The 24872-nt window shown below is 47.8% G+C and overlaps 3 protein-coding genes across 15 annotated transcripts in view; 1 reads left to right on the top strand and 2 right to left on the bottom strand.

The window, feature by feature from the left end:
• RPS8 (ribosomal protein S8) overlaps positions 1–24872 on the bottom strand; it is a 301449-nt gene that overhangs the window by 31299 nt on the left and 245278 nt on the right. The gene's annotated exons all lie outside the window — the stretch shown is intronic.
• Positions 4006–8560, top strand: TMEM53 (transmembrane protein 53). 2 transcript variants are annotated; one of them, XM_056497121.1, is made up of 3 exons: positions 4006–4176; positions 4721–4830; positions 6687–8560. In XM_056497121.1, the coding sequence occupies exons 1-3, from the start codon at positions 4014–4016 to the stop codon at positions 7347–7349; spliced, it is 936 nt and encodes a 311-aa protein (XP_056353096.1). In that variant the 5' UTR covers positions 4006–4013; the 3' UTR covers positions 7350–8560. The 2 variants fall into 2 exon arrangements, with proteins under 2 accessions (XP_056353096.1, XP_056353095.1); XM_056497120.1 differs by having other exon boundaries at positions 4014–4176; positions 4718–4830.
• Positions 13242–24872, bottom strand: part of RNF220 (ring finger protein 220) — a 215095-nt gene continuing 203464 nt past the window's right edge. For all 12 annotated transcript variants that reach the window (XM_056497102.1, XM_056497109.1, XM_056497107.1 and 9 more), the window contains 2 exons: positions 23681–23755; positions 13242–16170 (listed from right to left, as the gene is read on the bottom strand). In XM_056497102.1, coding sequence (XP_056353077.1) covers positions 16099–16170; positions 23681–23755 — 147 coding nt within the window. In that variant the 3' untranslated portion in view covers positions 13242–16098. The remainder of the gene's footprint in view (positions 16171–23680; positions 23756–24872) is intronic.

Raw genomic sequence — 24872 nt, 5'->3', positions numbered from 1 at the left:
ATGAGTTCCTTATACTCCCTGCCAGTGTCTCCAGTGAGCAACAGCAGCTTTACACACTCTCTTTTGTCCTCTTCATTCAGGTGGTTCAGCCCCAGTATTTCCAGAGGGATCAAGACATCCCCAATCTCCAGAAATTCAGTAAGGTATCTGTGGCTGAAAGAATAAGGGGAACAAGGCCAGAAATGTCACTTGCCTTGGAGCCCATCTTCCTCTGCCAGCATGCCATGTTCCTGGGAGCCATTACCTCCCCTCTCACTGCAGTGGGTAGAGGTCTGGACTGGATACTGTCTCTGCAGAAGAGCATGGACTGTCCTCTTACAGTCAGGCAGAGGCAGCACACTCATCCAAATGTGAGAAAAACCACTAATTCTAGATTCCTGAGAGACGGGTTACATGCTTTCCCTTCAGTTCCATCTTTTGATAGCCAGGTTGTTTATTAAACCTGCAGAATGTGGCTGGATGTGGATGTCTCCCTGCAAAAGCTTATTCTTTAAACAAATTTTCTGTAGAGAACTTGGCCATTCTTTCCATCTCAGTACCACACAGCACCTCCAGATGTCCAAGGAAATAGATGCATCATCCTGAGTCACACTGTTAGGTAAGCCAGAAACCAGCTGGCTCCCTGGGAACTCCAGCTCCAGCTCTGGTTCTGCCTTGCTTTTAATGAAGCTGTTTAGCATGCAACTTTGAGCAGCTTTTTGGGCACTATCCCAGTCCTGCAAGAAAACTATGATGGCTAATGTCTTCCTGCTCTTTGACAGGTGTCATGATCTCTTCTGCCTAGAGAAAAATGAGAAAGAAGTTTAAAGAGGTCTGTGAAGAAAGACTAATGAATTACCACTAGAATCACATTTAAAATCTATGGCAAATAATATTTAAGCACTTGGTAACTATTTAATCTTTATTATGTTAAAATAATTTTCTCTTATTTCATAGATAGGAAAATTAGCAAAAGGAGAGCTCCTGATATGTCTGAAGCTGCACAATGAATCTGTGACAGAGATTATTTTCCTGGGCAGGTGGTTTCACCACAGGAGCTCTCTTTTCTGCTCTGCTAATAAAGTCATTTTGATGTTACCCATTACCCCAGCCCTGTTTCTCACTAGCCTCATGATATGAACACTGCATCTCATATCTGACCTGCCAGGGAATAAATAGAGTGAAATGAGAGCAGAAATAGGTATGGATTTATGGGGGGTGACAGGGTCAAGGGGGCTATAAATGCCTGTTAGCACAGCAGCACAGCCCTCACTCACATGCTGCAACAACAGCCATTTGGACTGGGCCCACATCCACCCCAGGAACATGTGCCTGGCCTTGGCTGTGGAAAAGTGCTTTGGCACCCTTTAGCATGACAGACATTTGCTCCGTTTTTTCCCTATCTAATTTTCCTGGCATGTTTTTAAACAATCTAAGAAAAGCTAAAATGATAAGAGCTATGAGCAAGAAAACAGTAGCTCCAGAAACATCCTTTGTCTGCAATTCCTTCTATTTCTTCACACAGGTATTAAGTATATATATTAAGTATAAAGAAGTCTACATTTTTCCAAGTGTCTTTGGCACACTTTTGGCTCAGTATGATATCCCCTCGTGCAGCTTGACAAAAGTGAAGGTGCACTTAGTAAGGGAGATGGAATGTCAGGGACTAAGCTCTCCCTTGGTGTGGCAATCCCACAGCTGGGCAACCCTTTGGCTGGAGGACACTGACCAGTCTCAAGGAGCCTTGCAGTAAAAACACCAGGAAAGAGGGATAAGGTCACAAACAGTGGCATTAACACAGATGTCCTGTCCTCCACCAATCTGTATCAACATGCCTAAGGATAAGAAAGGAATTCACACCTTGTTTAATACACTTCCTGGACTTACTATCCAACAGAAGCACCATTTGAGGTTTTATTTAAGTGTGGTTTATTGAAAAAAGAGTTTAAATGGCATAAAATTTTTGTGTTTTAGAATAAGAAGATTTTTTCAATGTAATACAAATCATCAAGATTACCAATCTCCTATATTCAAAGTTCTTAAGCCCTTTCTCCTAGTATCTGGAGCAAAATTTCAAATCAGTTACAAAGTTTCTCCAAGGTAGCTACTAAAAAGTAACTTTCTACTCCTATTATCTGAACCACACTGAAAACAATGACTAAGACCTGAACATGTATCTCAGTGACTAAAAACAAACAAGTAAAGTCTTCAAAAAGCTGGCTAAGAAACAGTGCTTGAGAATTGAGATGAAATTTCATTTGGGAATTAACGGTCTGTGATCTGTAAGGCATCTGTGTCCTTGGCAGGACGTTTTCAGGACCTCCTTTGCAGGGAAGCAGGTTTAAAATAAATCCATTTTCCCAAAATAGTTGTGATTGAAAATGTTATTAGCCATAACAAATGTTAGTGCTGACAGGAGAATGGCCTGTTAGGGGCCTCTGCTGAAACAGTCAAGTGAAAGTCATATTTCACATTATTGCAAGCATTTTCCTGTGATTTACAGAATATTTGTGAAACATTACTTACAAGGCATATGATTGATATTGAGAGAACAGCTCGTGTGTAGGGGGAATCTGTATTTCACAGAGACTGTTTGCATGAAATTTACAGTCCCATAAAGTGCTCCTCTGTCCTCAACAGAGATCTAGTTAAAAGAACTTTACAGTCTGAAACATCCCAAAATTGATTCTAAATTAACGTTTCCATATTTATGTTTGAGATGCTAGTGGTGTACTGCTCTCCCATTTTTATTATAAAGCTGCAGCAACTTCCCCCCCTTCCGCCCCCCCCACTACTCAGAAATACCAGCACCAGCCTCTGGACGTGAGGATTTTTGCGATACAAAGTGCTTGCCTATGAAACAATGGCAAAAAAAAAAAAAAAAAAAAAAAAAGTTTGATACAATGATGACATGGCTTCAGAGGACACAGTGGTGTCTGTCTCTGGCTGCTGTAATAACAGCATTTACTGACATAGGAGTCTTTAAGCCAGCATTGCAAAGTACCCTGAAAATGCACATTAATATTTTTATTATGACCATTTTACATATGGGAACATACAGACACAGGGAAGTTAAACGACTTGCCTGAATTGTTTGTCAGTGCTAGCTAGCATCAGCAACTCCTGGTCGTTGGCTTCAAACTCTGCTGTCAACAGTGCTGGGCTGCCACCCAGTCCACTGGACCTAATAATCAAAACAAGGCTGGGTCAGGGCAGGGCTTTATTCCTGCCAAGAAAAAAACCCAGTGATTTAAGAACTGGCTCTAGCAATTCAGCAGTTCTTTACATCCAGAGTACTGCTTAGTCATCAGATTAAGATCAAAAGGCAGACTGGTGCTGCTTCAGCCTCAGAGCGAGTGTGAGGTGCCAGGGAATGATAGCCTTGGACTCATGGAATGACAGAGTGGCAGTGATTTGGTGTTATCTTTGAGTCTTGCAACATCAAGGTTGTGCCCAGCCCCAGGCAGAACCTAGGGCTTGTTTCCCTGGCAGGTTTCACTCTTTCCTGGCACACCTCGAGTCCTCCCATGCACAGCGCACCTTCCTCAGTGTACCCCAACATGCCCAGCCCCTCGTCCCGCCGGCCCCTCTCTCACCTGCCTCCCAGCCCCACTGCCAAGGCAGCCACAGCCCCAAACCCACCCTTGCACTGCCTCACCGCCTGCCAGGCCCTGCACTGCCCCCTGCATCCATCCCAGCCCCCGGCCCGTCCGATCCACTGCGACCTCAGCACTCCCTGCCCCAGACCGCCATCCCACAGCCTGGTCCAGCCCAACCACAGGCCCTGTGCTCCCTTACACCCCACAGTCCGCTCCAGGCCCTACAATTCCCTCATCCCGGCCCTGCGGCCCCGCCCGCCTCAGCCCCTCCCTGCCGCGCCCCTGCCCCGAGGGGGCGGTTACCCCGCGGAATGACTGACGCGCGGCTGAACCAATCGCTGCCCGACCTCATCCCTCTGCCCAATGGGTGCTCAGCGGGCGGGGCGCTGGCCCGGTGCTAAGGGCGCGTTGCTAAGGAAGTGGGAGGCGGGGCGGATGATGGGACGGGGCGGACGCTTTTCTTTCCCATTGGCTGCGGGGAGGGAGGTGGGCGGAGCTTCCGGGGGGGTGGAAGCGGCGGGCGGTGCGCGGAGCGCGGCCATGGGCACCCTTGGGCGGAAGGAGGCCGTGGTGGAGCTGCAGCCGGGACCGGCACCCGGTGCGGAGCGAGCGGGACCGGGGGCGCCAGCGACAGCGGGGACTGGGGGGCTCTGCGGGCGGAGAAGGGGGAGCGGGCTGGGGATGGGAGGAGGAGCTGTGGGGCAGCGGTGCTCTAGCAGGTGTCTGGCGGTCCCTGGAGGACAGGGCAGGACGCTTCCCTTTCCCCCTGGAAGTGGCAGCAGCTGCTGCTGTCTCGCGGGGAGGGGCGGTCTCGGCCCCCGCAGGGATCGGGACCGGTTCGGTGCTGGCTTTGCGTCGCTGGAGAGCGGTGGGAGCTGCGGGGCTGAAGCTGTGCCGTGCCGTGCTGTGCTGTACTATACTATGCCGTGCTATGCTGTGCTGTGCTGCAGAGCACGCCCACGCAGTGAAACTGGCGTGAGGCAATTCTCGTAGCTGACCGAGAAGTCAAGCTTATACTTGCTTCAGCATTGCCTTTAAACTTTACTCCCCAGCTAAACTAACCGCCTAACTAAAGGCTGCTGTAAGTTCTGGCTCGGGTAGGCTGGCGGCAGTTGCTGTAACACTGTGATTTGTTTCAGAAGGCAGTGCACAGACAGAGCCTGCCGAGGGCCAGCCTGTGGTCATCCTCCTAGGCTGGGCCGGCTGCCAGGACAAATACCTGGCCAAATACAGTGCAATCTACAGCCAGAAGGTGAGTAGCCTGTCTGTATTTTTCATGACTGTCATACTGTGAAACTGCCTTATTTTTGCATGTTGGTAAAGTCTCTCTGAAGCCTGTCTGTCTCACTCATGGGGAGTGAGTGAGAGTTCTCCCGTCATTGGAAGATCCTTGTCTGTCACAGCCCAGGCAGTGTTATCTAACAGCTGCTGATGCCAGCTTTGTGTGTGCAGCCAAGACAGAAATACTTCCCTGGAGAAACTTTCAGCTGCTGTGTGACTCACTGAAGTATCTGAAGGCTTTTAAAGTGAGATTGTTCAGGAATGATGTGAACTGTGTTAGTTTTCCAAACAGGTAAACATGCAGGGAAAAATTCTGTGTTTACTGCCCGTTGTTAGGCCCCAGCACAGACATGTCAAGGCTGGGGTGGTGTCCTGGTTTGAAGGACAGGTGTCTGCCAATAAAGGTGGGAACTGATAGAATGCATCAGGATCTGTCGTGACTTTGGCTCTTCCTTCCTGTGAAAATGATTCATCTAAATGTTGTAAGCCAAATTAATTTTATCCTGTCTATTAAACAGGCATCATGTGATAGTCATAGCTGCTCACTCGGAATTCCTTGTGTTTGAACTAGAGAGATCTGTCCTACTGTCTGTTCCTAAGTTATGATATTTTCCTTTCTAATACTGTATTTTACTGGAATGACCCCTGCTTGTAGCATGGGAACCTAGTGAAACATTAGATTTTTTTTTCCTTGGTCAGCATACAAGGAATCTTGTATTTATCCAAATCTGTTCTAACTATAGGTGGTAAAGTTTGTACATTAACAAGTCTATTGTTAATGTGTAATCCAGTGCAAGAGTCATTAATTGGCTTGATCTAATGAAGAATTAGTTGTTAAGCGGCTTTAAGATGCTGCTGAGCGGATGAGGAGCACATTACAGGCAGCATGACTACTTCTTGGAAAATACTTTTCTCTCAGAAAGATCACAGAAATGGGAAAGGAGATGAGGGGTTTTCTTAGCTCACTAAGAGGAAGTGGCTGTAACCATGGCAAGATGGTAGAGAAGGCTTTGATTTGAGAACTTGGTATCCTCTTCTTTCTCGTTCACTGTTCAGGGAGCTCTGGGGGGATTTGTTTTGGTGACTTTGCTTTGTGCTTGTCAGTATGTAATGTCAGTGAGCTCAGGTCTAAAGCATTTATAAATGAAGTTCTATCTGCTCTATTTTGAAACTCCTCCAAGATCCTGTTTCCAAATCCATACCTAAATGTAAGGACTTAAGCTTGAAGTTACTCAGGAGTTCTGAGTCCTTGAGCCAGAGCTCTTTCTTTGCACAGCTGAAGTGTTTCAGGAAGGTCTACAAAAATCATGTTGGTGTTGGTTGGTGGTGAGTCTTAGTCACAGCTGCAAACAAGAGCACCCAAGGAGAGGAGAAAATTCCTCTTTTTTCATATATTTGCTTCAGTGTGATGAGCTGGATGAGTACAAGAGCAGGCTCCTCTTACCAAAATGCCTGATACTGAAGGCCTGTAAATCAGGGAGATGGTTTTCTTCTCCTGGGTGAGGATTAACACTCATAAAAATGGGTGGCAGCGTCCCCAGGGGTTTTGCCAATTAGCACAAGATTTGGAAGCATCTCAGTGATGATCATCTCAGTGACCAAAGCCAGTGGCAGAGGCCTTTTCATAATGCTGTGTGCTATTATGATTAATGTAATCTGTATTCGTGTCAGTGCCTTGCTGCTGACACTAAAGACTTTCTTCTGGCCCTGCGGTTCCTGTTGGAAACCTGTCCCAAATTTTCATGTTCTTTGTACTGCTGCTTGCCTACTGTCTGTAATTTGGAGCACAGCTTAAATGTGTGTGGGGTCTCTTTCTGTTGTTCTTAGGGGTGCACGGTCATCCGTTACACGGCTCCATGGAGGATGGTATTCTTCTCTGAGACCTTTGGCATCAGATCCCTGCAGACCCCAGCCAGGCACCTCCTGGAGCTGCTCTTTGACCACAGCATTGAAGACAGACCGGTTCTTTTCCATGTTTTCAGCAATGGTGGTGCCATGCTGTACCGTTACATCATCGAGGCGCTGCACACCCACAAGTCCTTTAAGAACCTCAGAGTAGCCGGCACCATTTTCGACAGCGCCCCTGGCAGAAGAAACTTGCAAGGAGGCCTTCGTGCCCTGGCCACTGTCCTGGCCTCCATGAACGTGCTGCTCAGGTATTTGCTGCTGCTCACGTTTGCCAGCGCGGCCGTGGTGCTGCGGATGCTGCTGTACCCGCTGACGCGCTTCCTCCACCAGAGCCACTACGACGCCCTGCTGGCAGCGCCCTCGCGCTGGCCCGAGCTCTACCTCTACTCCCAGGCCGACCTCATCATCCAGGCCAGCGAGGTGCAGCTCATGGCCGATGCCCGGCAGCAGCTCGGGGTCCCTGTCAAAGCTGTGGACTTCTCAGACTCGCCTCACGTCAGCCACATGCGGCTGTACCCCACCTACTACCGCAGCCTCTGCACCACGTTCCTGTCTGACTGTGTCGGGGGCTCACCTCCTTAGAGCTGTAATGACCTTCAGTGTTTGCCTCTGCTTGCTCAGCTCCTGGGGGAAATGTCAGCCCCTTTGCTTTTGTGTCTTTGAAGCCAGGAAAGTAGAGGCTTCTTGTTTGGTTTGTTTTATTTTCCCCTAACGCCTACAGACCTGGCCTTTGGACCAGCCACGTTAGAGCAGAAAGTAGATATGGATTAATTTAAAGTCCTGAAGGTGAAATCCTGTCATGGTTCATGTTGATGTGCTTTACCAAGTTGTCACAGACCAGAATCTCACACTGAGTATGATTTGTTTCTTCCTGTCTCTTCTTGTTCTCTGCTTTCCATGTTGTCTCCTTGTCCCTGATGTCCAGTGTGCATGTTCTGTTGCTTGTACTAATTTTACAATACAGCTCTCCTGTGTCTGTTGTTGTTTTTTTTTTTTTTCTCTCTGCCATTTCTTTTACCTTGCAGTGAGCAGAGTCAAGTCTGCAGGTCTTTTTGCTTTTCTCAGTGCATTCCAGCTCTTGTTGTATTCTCCTTGCTGGAGATCAGGCTCTGAAACCAAGTGTAAGACCAGGAAAAGGTACCAGACTACCACCTGGTTCCATTAAGTAGCTGAGATAAAACAGTCAAACCTCTCTGATATTTGGTGGGAGCTCAAATGTTTGTGATAACTTTTGTGTTCTTCAACCCAGAGGTTTAAATTAACATTTTTGAATGTGTCTAGTGTTTTGTTTCTCTTCCTTCCAGTCTTTTGTGTGTTCTACTGAGTAGTTTTGCTTTCTTGGAGAGCTACTTATTTGTTATTGTATGTCTTTGAGCAGCCTATATTTTGCATCTGGATATTCAGGGAAACTTTTGGATTACAGCTGTGCCAGACCCCAGAAACAGAAAGGTGGAATTGCAGAAGAAAATGGAACTCTCTTTTGGAGCTATGCTTTATACTGGCTATTTCTTAAATCACCTTCAGCCTACAAATGACCATGAAATAGGATGTTTTTGTCCATAATGTTCTCTTCAGATGATCAGTCTTTGCAGTCAATGCAATGTGTACAAGAAATTAATTCCTTCCACCTAGTGAAAAAGTAGCTCATTGCACTGTACTTCATCCATTTTTTTATTTATAGGTTTTATTGTTTATTTGGGGGAGAAGTGGGGATAAAGACACAGGACTGCCTGCTGATATGTTTATGGTGTCACAGCACAACAAGTTAATTAATAAAATGGTGAACAGGTTTAGCCAACTTTAAATTCCCAGGAAGAAGCTCTGGAGGACTGTGACATGGGCCTGCTTGAACAAGGAGCTGCCCTAGAGTGGTAGGACTTAAAGAGCAGGAGGAGTTTTGCAAAAGGTTCTGCTAGTGGGTGGCTGTGCTGATCTTGCCCACCCTTGGGATGCTGTCATCCACGATTACAAAAGTCTTGCTGTTCTGGATTGAAACCCAGAGGGGAAGGTCCTTGGGAAACACTAAAATAATTTGGAAGTTTAAAACAAGAACTGTAACACCTCATAGAAATGAAAGCACAGGATGAGTGGCAATGGTGACCACACACTGTTTGTAGCAGACTATTGTGACAAGGCTCCTTTACAGCAGAATAACCCCCTGATGGGCATGGTTTTAGGGGGAGGGTTGGGCTGTATATGGGATAAGTGAGAATTAACTGAAAAGGGCCTGCTGACCTTGGTAGTCTTTGTTTTTTTGAAAGTGAAAACTGTCTCCCCGTTGTTTCTGGGATCCAGTCTTCTGTAGGTGTGATCCCAGTTCCAGCTCCCACTGTGACAATGGGGTGTGAGGGCTACCCTGGGTAAGAGCCTTCAGCCTTTCCCTTTTCATTGAGAAATTCTTGTTTCTAGGGTTTGGACCTGTAAAGTCCAGGCATAGTTCTCTATCTCCAGAAAGCCCATCAGAGATCTCCCAGCTTTTTAAAGGTTTGTGCTGGTTTGTGCTGTCAGTGCTGTAACTCCTGAGCTATGATGTGTTCATTTGCCTTTTCAGAGATCTGGGCTGGGGTTTCTCAGCATCCAGCCTGTTTGTGGCACTGTGAACACTCTTGGGGAACAGAGGTGATAAAGGCTATTTAACCAGCACTTGCCCTCATGCTGTTTTCTACAGGTTCAGTATTTACAGAACAGTTAAACACTCCATAATATCCACCTCTGAATTAATACAGTTGTTCCTGGGAATCTGCTGTTCCTGTTTATTGCTGCTCCTGTTTAAGGACTCGGGCTGTTGCAGAATATGGCTGGCAGGATCTGGAGCTAAACCCTCTGCCCCTGCCTGACAGGACAGTGAAATTTCTTCTGGAAAGATGCTCACATGTCAGCTGCACCCTCCTTTCCTCACTTTTACCTCCCCACCATGGTATTCCCACTTCACCAGCTCAGTCCAGCTCAGCCCAGGGCTGGAGCTCTGGAGTCAGAGTATCCTGAGCTTTGCAAACAGGAATGTGCTCACAGGCGTTTCCACTGCTGCAAAAATGACTTGAAATTCGGAGGTGAGTTGTGTACACACCTCTCTGAGAGCAGGATGATCTTGGGCAAGCCAGATGATAAAAAAAACAAACTCAGTTTTGTTTCTGAGTCCCAGCAAGTTTTAATTCCGATTGTGAGCACTGTGTGATATGCTGGCCTCTGCTTTGCTGTACTGTGTGTGCCCCCACTCTCCTGCCCTCTGTATTCCTGTGGCTTATTTGAAACAGAAGGTTAATAACTTGGAGCCTGAAGGCACATGGTTGAGAACTGATCCAGGCACTACTGGATTTACAAAAACCCAGCCTCAGACCCTTAATCCTTGCTAAACTGTCACGGTTTGGCGCAGCCGGTGTTCCTAAAGAGCTTCAGCCTGAACACTGAAAGCCCAAAGGTTGTGATATCTTGGCAAATCCAGGTAAATCTCTGAGATGAGCTGTGGGAAGGAGGGGCACTACAGATCTGTTCATTGGGAGGAAAAAATGCAGCGTCCCTGGGCTTGCCTTGAGGGAAGGGAGCAGGATGTGGCCCAGAGCTTGTTTTCCTGCAGTCCAGCCCTATGTGCAGACTGTGAAATAGTGTGGATGGAACACCAACAGTGGTGGGAGAGGAGGATGCTCACAGCTGTCTGCCACTGTTGTGGTAAAGCAAAATTAGCTTTCCCTCAGTAACAAAATCCACTTGAGTGTTTCCTGTGAGGGAACTGACTCCTGGCTTGCTCCCCTGTGATGCCTTCTCTCCCCAGGCAGTGGTGATGCTACAGGATGGTTTTGAAAAACAAGAAAAGCCACTTAGTGGTCAGGATGGCCCATGTGGCCAGGCGGGAGGGTGCTCTTGACAAGGGCTAGGAGGGTGTCTGTGCAGCCAGAGCTCCCTGCAGCACTGGGGGAGGCTGTGGTGGGGAACTGGGCACTCCAGGGGCAGGATCCAGCCAGCCAGGGGTTTGCAGCTGGGGGAACATCTTGCAGCATGAGTAATTCAGATTAGGCTCCTGGGTGGAGTCTGACCTGTGCCCACACCTCATAAAGATGTTTTAAAGGTGTGTGGGCTGCATTTTGGGATGCTGCAGGCATATACATGGAGGAAAAGTGGGAATGGACAGGCTGGAACCAAGCAATCCAACAGCTGCATCCCAAAAAGTGAAGGAGGGAGGCTGTTCTCCACTGCCCTGTGCAGACCCGCGGGAGCCCCGTGCCAGGAGGAAACAGTTCCACGAGATGGCAGCAGGACGCCTCTTTCCCGCATGGAGAGATCGCTAGTGCAGGACACAGCTGAGCAGATCCCAGCAGGGACCCCAACAGCACGGCTCAGCCCAGCGCTTCTGAGAGCCTGGGAGCTTCTCCTGCAAAAGGTCTCCTCTTGGGGTAAGGAAAAAGACCAGCAAGAACTAACTACTCCAATGACAACTAGACATTTTGACTTAATACAGAACAGCATCTCTCCTTAGGGCTGCCTGCCTCTGGAATTTGTACTAGATCCCATTCCTCAGCTTTAACTGGTTGTTAAAACCAAAAGGCTAACAGCAGGAGTAGCTTTCCTGCCCTTCTCACCTCAGCAGACCAGGTCACAGCACTTTCCTCTCCATCACCCAGGGAAGGCAGTTTCTGTTTTTTAAGTGAATCTGTGTAATAGTGTGATCAAGCAGACCATGGCCCAGCTTCTGGGAGCTCCATGTATCAGGACTCTGGAGCTCTCCTGGGTTCCCTGCAGTCCCTAAGCCCTGGGAAAGGAGCTGAGCTTAGTGCTGCTCTTCTGAAAAGGCTGGCAGGACACCCCAGCATACAGGGCTAGGGGTTTAGGATGCAATAAGAAACAGGACAACACAAACGGGGGGCCCACAGCCACCACCCAATCTGTCTCCTAATGCACACCCACACAGCTCCTTCACCCAGCCTAGGGCATGGGCATCCCTCCATCCCCTTCCCTTTGAACTTGACCCCCCATCTTCTCATTTCTGCATCCTCACAGGGCTGCAAGTGCACCCCAGCATCATCAGAGACAGGCTACGTGGGCATGGCTGGGATAGGCAGAGGTGGGCACAGCATCCTTTGGTCATCTTCCCAAACCTATGTGGGCTGGGGTAGGGAGAGCTTGGGCAGCCCCTGCCCCCGTGGAGTGATGGATGAGCTGACAATAGGGTATTGATAAGGAATTAACCTTGAGCCCTTCTTGCTTCAGTGTCAATAGAGCAGGAGCCAAGTACACACATTTGATTGGAAATCTGTGTTTGGCCTCTGCTGCCTCTGAGCCCATCGAAGGAGAGAGATGAGAGGGGGATGTGAACTGCCCTGCTGCCCCCTCCCCAGCTGGGACCCCTCTCAGCTTCCCCAGCCCCCTGCTACTGGAGTTGACCGGGCACCCAGTTCTGGAGGCTGCAGCAGCCTCTAAGCCCCCAGCCTGGCATGTGGAGGGATGGGTACCAGGGCCCCCTTGTCCCTAAAGGGCCTGTGCCCATCCTGCACTGGCCTACACTCCGAGCAGTTTGTTTAATTAAGTGTTTTGCCTAATGGGATTGCCTCATTTCCATAACAAACTGGCGGGCTGTCATTAGATGGGCTCCCTCATTCATTACTGTTAATTAGATATGGATCCCCCAGAAGGCGGCGCGGGGTGATGAACGAGGCCCCTGACACACGCTATTACACATTAGCATTTTCTCAATATATCCGATACATCACGGTCCTCCGCTTCCTAAAGATATTTTAAATAAAATATTAGCAGCCTGCTGTGGGGTAGGTGGAGAGGGAGGGAGGGTTTCTGCCCTCACCCTGGCCTCAGGCCTCCTTTGGGCTGGAACTGGACGGAAGAGTGGCTGAGATGCTTCACTGCTCCTTGCCAAAAACGTGCCCAAATCCCACCCTTTCCCTATGCTTGCCACAGCAGATGGAAGGAGGTTCCTGACATCCTTCCTGTCTCCTCCCACCAGCCTGGGGACCCCCAGCACCCCATCCCTGAGGGACACAGCATGGGGAGGGGTTTGAAAACAGCCCATTGACCCATCTGCAAAATGTTTGTAAACCAAAAGCGTCGGCGCCAGCCGCGTGCCGGGGGGAACCTGACCTGTGTTCCCCCGCCCCAGCGCCTCCCCGTCCCTGTGCCGGGTAACCCTACACTGCCCCGGAGGCCCCTAATGCAGCACGTATAGATCTGTTGGGGCTGGGCGTCTCCTGCCCCAGCCAACGCAGCCGAGGAGACTTCATTATGGGCGTGTCCCCTGAGGGGTGCCCCTTGCCCTGCCCTCCTGGCTCTATGGGGGGACCAGTTGGGGGAACCCATCCGTGGTGGGGTCTGGCATGTGTCCAGCATCCCCCTGCATCTGTCCCTGCATCCCAAAGAGGACCAGGATTCCCCTCTGGGACATTACTCACATCCAAGGCCTGCAGCGTGTGGGGGGTGTCTCTGCTGCTTCTCGCCTGCAAAGGGAAACACAGAGAAGCAGAAAGCACTCGAGAAGATTTATACTTGTTTAATTAATGTCAAATGTAGTTTACAAACGGGAGTGACAAGTACCTCTTTGTATAGTATACACTGACACACAATCATTGACACACCGGAATATCGCTTTGTGCAACTGGGATTCTTTGGGCAAAGATAGGTAACTCTTATATTTCACTTTTTTTTTTTTTTTTTTTTCTTTTTAAATCATTTAAATTAATTACAGAAGAGGGGAAGTGGCGGATGCCTGTTACAAACTGGGATGCCTCTCCCCCCAGCCTTCCCCCTGCAGCTTCCCCCTTGAAAACAGGGCATGGTTTTACAAATTAAACAAAAAGAATAAACCAAAAATAAACCCCAAAGCAAAGAACCAATGACTAGTTACATATGGTTTTACACATAAAGCACATGGCTGGTCCACAACACCTGCCAGAAAAGCCCTGGGAGGGTGCCAGGCTATTTCCAAGGAAGTGCTGGGTAGGGGTGTCCTACCCTCTTGCCCTTCCTGGCCACCTCTCAAACCATCTGGCTGCACCCTCTCCATCTCTGAGACCTCAGCACCAGCACACTCCCAGCTGAGCCATGTGCCCTGCAAGTTTTTCTCCCTTTAGAAATCTTGCCTGAGCTGTGCATGCCTGCCCTTCCTCAGCATTGTGCTGCTGGCTGCGGGTTATCCCACAGTGACAGCCCCTGCCTGCAGTCTCCCTGTGAAGGCAGGACCCTCCTGGGTGCCTCAGCTTCCTCTGGTTCTCTGGCACAGAGTAGAGGAGGCTGCAGCTCTCTGGCATCAGAGACCACACACAGCTATGATCTTGGACACAAGGGAAACTCCCAGTTAGGAATTGTCACCTTTTGATGAGATGTTTATGAAGCAGTTCCTTCAATTTCACTTGGGCATTTTTGGGGTGCAGTGGGATCTTTCTGAAATCAGTCAGGAGATGCCAAAGCTGCAGCTGTTCTCTGCCAAAGAGCTCAGGATAGGGAAGCAGCAGTGTCATGCCCCCAACACATCCTGCTTACCCAGCCCTTCCCTCTCTGGAAACACCCAGAAGCACTGGGATCCCAGCTCCAAACCTCTCATCCACTGCTGTTCCCAGACTGTCTTAAAATGCCCCAGCTATGCTGTGCTGCCAGGTGGGATCTGCTTGGAAAGGAGAGGGGCAGATGAGCTTTTCCATCTCCCTGTTTTCTGGCTATGGGGAGCTGGCACCCTACAACTGCACAGGGAGCTGCAGCAGGGATGCACAGTGTGGGGCTGGGAGAAGTCCCAAGGCCTTGGGAAACAGGTCAGTATCTGTTTCTTGGATCCTGACAATAAAAGAAAGAACAACAGAAAAACAGGCCACATGGCAGCTTTGGTTAAGGCTGAGAATACAGGAGACAGGGACAAGCATGAAGGACTGCGTGGAAGAAGCTGGGGCTGTGGGAGACCTCTGGATCCAGCTGAGTGTGGCAGTGGGGATGAGACAGGGCTGGCTTGGCTCTCTGCCCTAGTGCCAAAATCTCTTAGGAAAAATGCTGGCTGCAGGAGAGTGGGAGCTGGGGGAAGCAAGAGCAGGGCAGGGCTGGCTCTGCTGAGTCTCTCTGGGCAAAGCCACCAGCAGCACCATCCCATCCTCTACCAGCCCCACCCACTGTCCTGCCTCAGCACCATCCTAAGCAGCCCAGGCATCCTCAGCCAGGAAAGGCTGCCCAGAGGAGGAAAGCAAAGCCAGTCAGGGCAGGGGAAGGGGCTGTGACCTGGAGGAGCACAGCTATCAGCCGGACCCTTGAGCCAGGGGAGAGGGCAGCTCTGACAGACTCCCTCCCTCCAGCTCCTTACCATTTGCCCCTTCCCCAGCTGGCAAAGATGAAGGGGGCTGAGCCAGATTACCCCTGTCCTGCCTGGCCCCCCGGTGAGGAGTTAAAAGCTGTGTCTTTCCGGGGATAACGATTCTATTATAAATAGCCCCATTAGCTACAACTAATGACAAAAATCCACCTCCTCTACTCCCCATAAGTTCTGTAAGTTATGGGCAATGCTACAGCCATTACTAAAAGCTGTTAACTTCATATCTGAATGAGGAAATATACACCACAGAACATTAAACCATTTATATTATATATATGTATATATATACTTTTTTTAAACTAATGACTTTAATGCCAAAACTTTGCTGAACCAAGAAAAATATGGGTTTAATGTTCTCTGCTCATTTTTTTTTCTTTAAAAAAAATACAACCCAAAGAAAAGAAAGGGAAACTTATTAGTATGTAATGTTTGAGTCTATCCCATTTATACACAACATTGTAAACATATATAATCTATATTACATGTGCTTCATTTCTGCCTGGGTGTGTTTTTTTTTTTTTCTTTAAACCTTTTAGTCATCACTAGAACACCACAAAAAACCAAAACAGAACAAAACAAAACAAAAAAAAAATCAAACCAAAACAAATAAAAACAAAACAAAAACTGATCAAGGAACACAAGTTACATGTTATTTAACATCTTTCTGTCAAGGGTCCCTTCCCCAGTCTCCTGGGGGCAGAGTGGTCAACAACACAGTCCAAAGGAGGGCTCACAAGCCATCCACAATGCAAAGCCAGCTCCAGGGAATGGGTGATGGGGAACACTGGTTTTAAAAAAGGGGGCTTCACAACAAAGGACTGGGTTTTGCCCGCTGCAGATGCTGAAGGAGGTCTCAAACTGCGGGACCTGGCAGCCAAGGCTCCCCACTGCTCCTTATCCTCGAGTCCATGACTGGAGTCTCTGGTTTGTTTTTTCTTTAAATTTTAAAATATGTATTTCTTTGTTGTTGTGGTCGTTCTTCTCCCCCTGGGTGTGACGAGCTGAGCCGAGTAGCTGGGTCCCGCCCTCCTGCTGGGTCCTTCATAAGTAGATGCGCCGAAGGTCTCCAGGAGACGTGATGGTGTTACACTGAGGACAGAGCTTCTTGGCACCCTGCAACCAGTGAATGAGATGCACAGTGTGAGAGCATGAAGGACATCCCTGCCCTTGACCTGGGACTGCAGGAGCAGTAAGGCCCTCCAGGCAGGGCCACGGCCTCTAACAGCGAGCACAAGATGTATGAAGGGAGAGTCCCAATGCCTTCCTTGCCTGTCCTGCAAGCCCCTTGTCCTGCTCCAGTCTCCAGCATGACAGTGTCTGGCTGGACAAGCAGGAGCTCTGCTCCTTTTTGTTTCCCTTGCTCACCTGCAGCCCTCGATGAGCCAGTTCAGGTCACTGAACAGGCAGAAAATCAACCCAGCTGGAAGAAGTGAAGTTTTCAGCAGGGATGACTGAGCTGGTTCATGGGGGGCTTGGACCATTCCTTTCAGGGCAGCACAATGGGGCACTGCCTTGTCCATCCTACAAAAGCCTTAGAGCTGCTGGCACGAAGGAACCCTCTGTCCTGCTCTCCCCAGCTCTCACAGATACTGCAGAGATGAGTCTGTTCCAGGTGAGCTTTAAACAGCAAACTGATGTGAGCTGGGGTGGGGTAATGGGTGGCCAACAGGAACACTATGTGAAATAAAACAAGGGCTGATGTGCCATCTATCACTGAGCCTGACAGGAAGAGGGTGTTAATAAGCCTCAGAATCGGGGTCAACCTAAGCTGGTCATCATTAGATTGGCAGATGTGACAGACAACTCACGGGAAAAATGACAGGAAGATGGCTCTGCTGTGAGACACCCTCCCAACTACAGCACCAGCAGTGTGGGAAATTGGGATGGCCCTCCCTGCTCCCACTGCACATTATTCCTTGAGTCATGGACTTGGCACACCTACCATTCCCTGAGCTTTGCACTTCTGAACAATCAGGTCCTATATGACAGCCCTCACTACCAGTGGCTCAGCTCTTGAGAGAACACATGTGGGGACCACGGGCACCTGCACCTAATCTAAACCAGTCACACACAAAGGTCTGTTGAGCTGGAGTTGAAAGAAGTGTAAAAGACACCCAAAATACCCTGGGTGTCACTCTCAGGGTGAGTGACAGGCTGGCATTCTAAAGGACAGACCATTGGTGGTCTGGATGGCACACCTAATGCTGGTGCTGATGCCTGTGGGCACATCCTTCCAGTTATCTGGGACAACTACTGTGTCCTTTTAGGTTTTCATCCTTGCAGGGCAGGGACCATCCCACTGTGCCTGTACAATGCATCATGCAGCCCTATGCAGTGGTCTTCACTGAGTAGACTTGGCATCCTGGATTCTGGCAGAGGCAAGTGCAAACTGTAACTCAAAGGAAAGGCTTAAAATGCTGATGAAATGGAAACTCGAGTGCACTGGACTTCAGCAGAGCCTGTTTATTTAACATGCCTCTTTGCTTATGGTCAGTGCCTCAGCTTTGGATCTCCAGAATTAGAAATGGTAAGCTCTACTCTGCATGTCCCAGTAAAAACTTGCTGCAGTGGTGAAAACATGAGAGAAAAACCTCAACATCTGCCCCTTCTCCACTGTGGTAACATAGCACTCCCAAGGGGCTCGCTAATCTGGATGCAAATGCCACAAAATATCCTGTTTCAATTGAGTCTCTGCTCAGTTCCATGCAGTTCCCTTTTCCTTGGAGGCACCTGTTGCATCTAGTTGCTCTCTTGGCATCATCTTCGTAGCCAGAGGGGGTCTCAAAGGAAGTGGCAGGGGGGTACTGAAGAATTAATTCACAGCATGTTGTCCAAAGGACAGCAGCTGGCAGCTGCCTTTTCAAGCTTTCCTGTGTGCCCTGAGAAGCAGAAGTGTGCATGGGGGCTTTAAGCATTCCAGATGTGACTAGTGCCCACATCTGTGTCCATGTTCTGTTTCCTAAGGCAGCCTTTCTGGCAAGAGGCAGTAAGGCATTGAACCAAAGGCTGCAAGCGCTCACTATAAGCACCAGCCCTCTGCACTCAGCCCACAGGGATGGCAGAACAAGCCTGATGAAACCATGTCCATCTTTGCTGCTCTCTTCCTAGCAAAGCCAGGTCAGGTATGCAGTTCCCTCGCACTATAGGGAAAGGGAAGATGGCTGGATTTATCTTGCCAGACCTTGAGATCTCTGTCCCTGTTTTCTGCACTATATGCTGATGGCTTTAGGGGGATTCAGTCTCCCACCTAAGGCTGAGAGCTGCACGTGCACAGCCAGGGACAAGTTTTCAACCATGTCACAAAGCAGAACCCAACCACATGGAGCTTGACCTATTTTCTGCAAAAGCTACATGATCACAAAGCAGTGGTGGATACTGCTTCACCTGTACAGGGGAAGCACAGCTCATCCTCGAGCTCTGAAGCTTGGGTACATTGATGGAAACAGCAGCATTCTGGAGACCTTCAGCAGCCTGGCCTGAATGTGGTGCAGGCTGCACATGGCACCTGGGCCCAGGGCTCTGGGTCCCTCTAATACTTTGGACACTTGGGGATGCGTTTTTCTTTTATATTATATGAAACTGCCCTCCTCTGCACACATAAATGTGTAGTAAATTCAGAACTAAGTCCTGATTTTTTACTTTTTAGACTGAAGTTGCTCAGAACCTTGTTCCTTACATCTGACTTTTCGGTGTAGGTGTACAACATTTATCTGCACCAGTGATTAAGCTTTCCTCTCTCGTGGAGAGGCACATAAGCTTGTACACACACACATGCTGGCACAGGCACAATGAAAAAGCATTTGCTCCCCCACTGCTCACCTGCCAGCTGGGGTTACTAAACTTTTCCCTTGAAATAAAAATGCTGTGGAATAATAAGTCCCACCTGTCGGCCACTTCTTTTTCTTTTTTTCCAGGTCCTTCTGCTCCTTTCATCATAGCTACATGGAAAAGCCTTGATGTGTTATAGCTGTGTGTGCTGGAGTAAAGGCCACCTCAACTTTTCCATTATAAACCCCAGTTTTGAGGGGTTTATAAAACTCTGCTTCAAGAAGTTTGCTCCAGGGCTGTTACAAAGCAAAGAAATGGGGCTGGAACCAGGATGGAGTTTATTTTTTCTCCTCCTTTCTTAATTAAAATTTGGCAAGTGATTGATCCACAATACAGGCTAATCACTTGGGGTGGTAGTTTGAAAAATGCATTAACGAGAGCTGAGATGTTGAAAAGTCGTTAGGGCTTACATGGTGCCAGGAAGGATTGGAGTAGTTTGTCTTAAAGTTGCCTCTTAAAAAAAATGGTATGATGTCTGCTATAAATTGGCTAAAGCAAGGAAACTCGATTTAGGCACTTCCTGCTGTCCTGTGGGTCTAAAAATGGGCAATTTCCAAGCAGAATATGTTACCAGGCACACAGAATAAAGAGAGACACAAACAGAGCAGGCAAAGAAAGTAAATTCGAAGCAGAGAGAAGACAGGAAGGACCCAAACCAAGAGCCAGCTCCTTGCCAGGAAAGGAACTGAACGCCAAGATCCAATTCTCAACCAAGGCATCAGCCTCCTCTCCCACCCATGCCTCCACACAAAGTGTGGAGCTTCTTCTCTGCAGATGCTAATTCCAAGAGAAATAGCTGTCCTCCACTGCCATTGTGGGGTACTCTCCAGCTGCCAGGTAATGGGGTTAAACCACCAGGAGAACAACTTTTATCACAAAGCCTCCTCAAAGGGTGGAGCTCATACCCACAGGCTGCTGGAGGCCAAAACTGAAGAATGCTAATTAATAACCAGAGAACCTCATGGCAGATGAGTACATTGTGAAGACTCAAGTGCAGCATCCATGCAGCTGCTGATTCAGGAGGTCCCTATATATTGCTGAAGCACTGAGGAATCACTCAGAAGGGCTGCTCTGTATCTCTGCTGTTCTGTACAAAACCACTCCAGCCCACATGGCATATATGGTACTACAGCCTAGAAAGAGTGGCAAGGCTAAGAATGTAGTAATTGCCAAAGATATAAATGTGTCAACTGCAGAGCACACGTATATATCGATGGATCCCCTGGAAGCATTTTGTGATGAAGAAGGCTTTTTAGAAGTGATTTTTTCCTGCTCTTGTAGTTGTCATTTTCAAATAAGACCAAGACAGGCAGGCACAAGCCTGGAGTCAGCAAATACATGTGGATCTGGCTTGTACAGGTGATGGGAGAAACTCTACTCAAATAAACCTATTCTCTTCCAGCCCTTGCACCCACCAACAGCTCCATCACTGGCAAGCAACAGCATGACTTAGCTTCCACCTCCATTTATTTAGTAAAGAAGGAAAACAGGGACTGGGAAGTCGCACAACTACAGCTCACAGAGACATCAAGAACTCACCAGCCCATTCCCTGGGCAACATCAACTCAACCTAAATTACTGCTGACAGGCACATGTCAATTCTGTTCTCACAAACCTCCAAGGATGGAGGCTCCAAACTTCCCCAGCAAATCACTACAGCAGATGGCCAATCTCTTCTGTTAGAGACCTCTCCTCAGGAGAAGGAAAATACAAATCTCACTCACTATTAGCTGTAGGGTCCCTCTCAGTTAATGGGGAAGGATGGAGATGGGGCAGACTCTTACAGAGGGAGATTCATCCCCTACCACCCCTTGACTCGGGCTGCAGTCCAACAACCAGCTGAGGATGGACACCCACCATGAGGACTGCCAACATTCAGGAGTTCCACCTGCTGCTGCCCAGGATAAGTCTTGCTCCTGCAACACCATTTCATCTCCTATCTTAGAAGAACCTGCACACGTTTTCAGGGTTTCCAAAAGGGATCACAAGTAAACCACTCCACAATCTTCGGTCTCTTAAGGCATCTCCAGGGTCCCTTTCTGCAACCCCAGCCTTTGCTTCAGAGATGGAGTCTCCTCTGGTCAATGTTTCAACCACAGAACTTGCAGCCTGTTGCCATGCTGAGCTCCAGTACAATTATACCTATGCTAGAGAGTCCAGAAATCATTTGTAGAGTTAGTGATTAAAAGTCTCTTCCTTGCCCTTATCAAAAGAATAGTTATAATTTGGAGTTGAACATCAAGAGCGAAAAGTAAAAAAATGTTATTTGCATAAAGTCTAAGCATTTTAAAATCCAATCCTAATCAGTGCCCTAAACACTATGAAGTCAGATGCTCAGATCATTGTACTTGTATCCTATAAAATGCTTAAACCTTAGGTCCATAGACACATGTGAGCATCAAATTTCATCCTGTCTTCAACACCCTGCAGAGGTTTATAAGTGCTGAGCCTTCAGTTGCAGGGCCTTGTTCAGTACATGATCCTTGCTCTCTCAGATACACTCATGCTCCAAGCTAATATTAGATCTTGGGTTGGGCATATGAACCAAGGCACATAGGAGAAAGGGGACTTTTCACCAGCATGGATGGCAGATCTCCAGATTGTTCCAAAGGGGCCGGAAACCCGTCACAACCCGCCTGCTCCAACTCCTATTAACTCCAACAAATTGTTTATTGCACAACAGAAGAAAAATGCTGCCCCTCTCCTCCAGCCAAGTCTTTCCATGTGTGCTGCATGCACAGACTCCCTCCTCCCAACCCCACTGGGGAGCCAGCTTTATACCCAGGGAAAGGTAACAGCAGCGATTATTACACACACTATCCCACAGCTCCTCGCTTGTTAAAAAAAACAAGACTCTCTTTTGTGCCTGAAATAAAAGGAGATACCTTAATTAGAACAATGCAGGTTGGTAAGCATTAAACACTGAGCCCAGCTGCTGTATGCCATTAAATTCATAAAAAAGGAGGGGGGAAGGAGGGCAGTCTTAACGAGATTACACACATTGACTTTGATCAAGACACAAAAGCACCAAGGCGTTCCAGGGTTTTTATTGCTGTCTTCAGGCTACATTTTAATGGTTACATTAGAAACATGCGAACACAGGCTGGGAGATTTTTTTGAGATGGGAGAGGGAGTGCAAGCATGCCTTGTGAAAAGGCCTGGTTTAATAAATTGGGGGCTGCAGGGAGAGGCTAGGACTGGGGAACACATGAGTAGTCACTTATTAATTGCTTCCCCTATGCAAGTGCCAAGTCCTAACACGATGTCTTACTGGACTATTTCCATCCTGCCTGCCTGGTAAGCAGAAGAGCTGTGTGCAGATCACACACAGCCAGCTTCATCACCACCTTTCTCACAGAATTGTAGGGGTACATGGCTTCCTCAGTGCAAGGGAAATGTTAATCCCTGGGCACCTGGAGTGACTTTACCTGTCCTCATGAGCTACTGTGACTGCTGAACATGCCAAAAAGGGACCTGACTGAAGTTGAACTAAGTTGCTGCTGAGCCTAAGAACAGCTTGAAATTGGTGCCACAGATTTAGAAGATGACTTGAGGCTGGTGGAAGAGGAGAGGACAAAGACTTCAGAGTAAAGAAAATGAAGAGGAAATTACTGTTTTATCCTGTGCTTGTAGCACTACTGAAAGACAAGATTACTCTTTACTTAGCAAAGGTGGCAGAGCCCATATTCATCCAGTCACCTCACAGCTACATACGTGTCTTTTATAAGATGCTGCTAAAATGTTTACAAAAGCTTGTATAATGTAAATAGTGACGGGTGTAGCTGAAGAGCTATAAAATACAGCCCAAGGGATAGCCAAGTTATTGAGTTGCTATTAGTACTCAAGCCCACAGGCACTTCACCATCCTGGTAACTTTTCTTGGACAAGACTTTTAAAAGGCAGGATTTAAAGCATGATCAGCTTAATCGTAATTCCAAGCACACAACGTGTTTTATAAAGTAGAGTAATGCCTTCCAGGAACAAGTTTTTAGGAGTGGCATTTCCTTGCATTTTTTGCAGCCCAACACTATATCATCTTGCTAACAGGAGAACTAGAAAGCACAATCGGCTATTTTCTACTCCCCAGCCTGAACAAAATGAAAGCTTGAAAATCAGCTGCAGAGGGGATGTTAAAGGCTGATTATAAAGCCCACAGTTTTAACACAGGAAAAGAAAACACTTTATTTAATACCACCTTAAATTTTAACCTGATGTCCTTTAATAATTATGGAAATTACTACTCTACTGGGTCACCTATTCAATATTCAAGGTAGTTCCCAATCTTTTAAACAGAATGGCATATGCTTGAAAACCACACAGTGCTATTCCAAATAACCTAAAAGGTATAGATTCACATTATATAAGCTCCCTTCCATATCCTCTCTCCTGAAGATGATTCCCTTTGCTTCAGGGGAATATTATGTTTCTCAGAAGCTACCCATTCCCTGAAATCTCAGTGGATTTGGCCTCCATTCTCACAGCTTTACCTCTCTGCATGGATGCTCCACAGGCAATTAATGAAAGGCAAGGTAGTCCCTGGCACAGAGCTCTTCCCACAGCAGAGGAGGAAAAAGCAAGAGGCAGGACAGAACTTGGGTCACAACGACTCAAAACTTTCTCACGTCAAAGCTAGAGTGGGGTGTTAAACAGCCAGGCTTGGGAAATCTGCAAGCACAGCACTCAGATTGTTTAAAATAAAACAAAAAGCACCCTTCGCTGTGGCATTCTAGAATAAAGTATCTGAGAAGAGAGGAAAAAGGCTGTAAGTCAACAAGAAAGCAGTCAAGAGCCTCACCAGAGTCCGCAGCCAGCATTCTTCACAGTGCACATGCCAGCACTGAATAGAAGTCAGGGGCATTGTGTAGGAGTCCTAAGGAAAAGAAGCAAACAGATTATTTTCATAGCTGTGATTTAGTGATTCTTCACTCCCAAACCCAACCCAACCCAACCCAACCAAAAAAAATGCCTTCCTTTGTGGGTAACACTGTCCTGCGTTTTGTTAAGAAAGTTGGTTAAAAGAACCAACTTGTGTAAATGTAAGATGTATTTTTGTAATGTTTGTATAGAACTGGCAGAAAGCCTCCTTCAATCCCTTTTCTTGGCTCCCCAGAACTCCTGTTGGAAGCCCATAATCCACTCAAGTGATGACCTGGCTCAGCACGGTTATCGCAAAAGCATCTGAAGTTGCTCTGGCCACCTGCCATTATTCTCATCAGAAATGTCACCAGATCATATGAAAATCAGTGACAGGGTAAGATCAACCCATATCACAAGTCAGCTCTGCAGGAACAGTAAAACTACATCCCAAGATGCTGCTGCTACTTCAGCAGACATTCCTTCTCAAGTATCTTCTATCCCTGCTAACAAACCTCTGGAAATCAGCAGCAAGCTGTTGTCCCTTCTATGGAAAGAGTGACAAGGACTGCACTCCCACACCCCCAACTTGTGAGCTGGCTGGGATAGAGAAGCCTGTGCATAAAGCCGAGGTTGCAGAGGGAGCTCTCCACCAAGCACGATGTCCTGCCTTCAGCAGAACACAAACTCAAAAGGAGATGTAGAGCCCTGCAGGCTTGGACCATCAGAGGGAGCTGCTGCCCTTCCTGAGGAAGGCCACAGCATCACCAGAGAGCAAGGACACTGGCAACTTTTGAATGCTCAGACAACATCCCTGCTCCCAAATCAGAGAAGGTAAGCCTCTTATCACAGATTCTGCTCTCTCCTATGTACCTAAATTTGCACATGCAGGAAAAAGATGCTTGGTATCTGGGAGTTTTCTACAGGAAGGCAGAAAGCCATCTGAATTTGGGCTTTTCTTGCCCCTGATATAGAGGGACATCTATAAATACCAGTGAAACAACGTAATTTGTACAGAAATCTGAGTTGTTAAGACCTTAATTTGGAAGGCTAATTGATGATGACTTCCCCCAGTCTGCCTGAAAAAGTAGAAAAGCTTCTCCCCTGCTCGGCAAAGATACCAAGACATTTCT

Source organism: Oenanthe melanoleuca, chromosome 8 (assembly GCF_029582105.1).
Source record: "Oenanthe melanoleuca isolate GR-GAL-2019-014 chromosome 8, OMel1.0, whole genome shotgun sequence".
In the NCBI taxonomy this organism is placed as follows: Eukaryota; Metazoa; Chordata; class Aves; order Passeriformes; family Muscicapidae; genus Oenanthe; species Oenanthe melanoleuca.
Note: the sequence above shows the minus strand (reverse complement) of the source record. Positions and strands in the feature narration are given on the sequence as shown.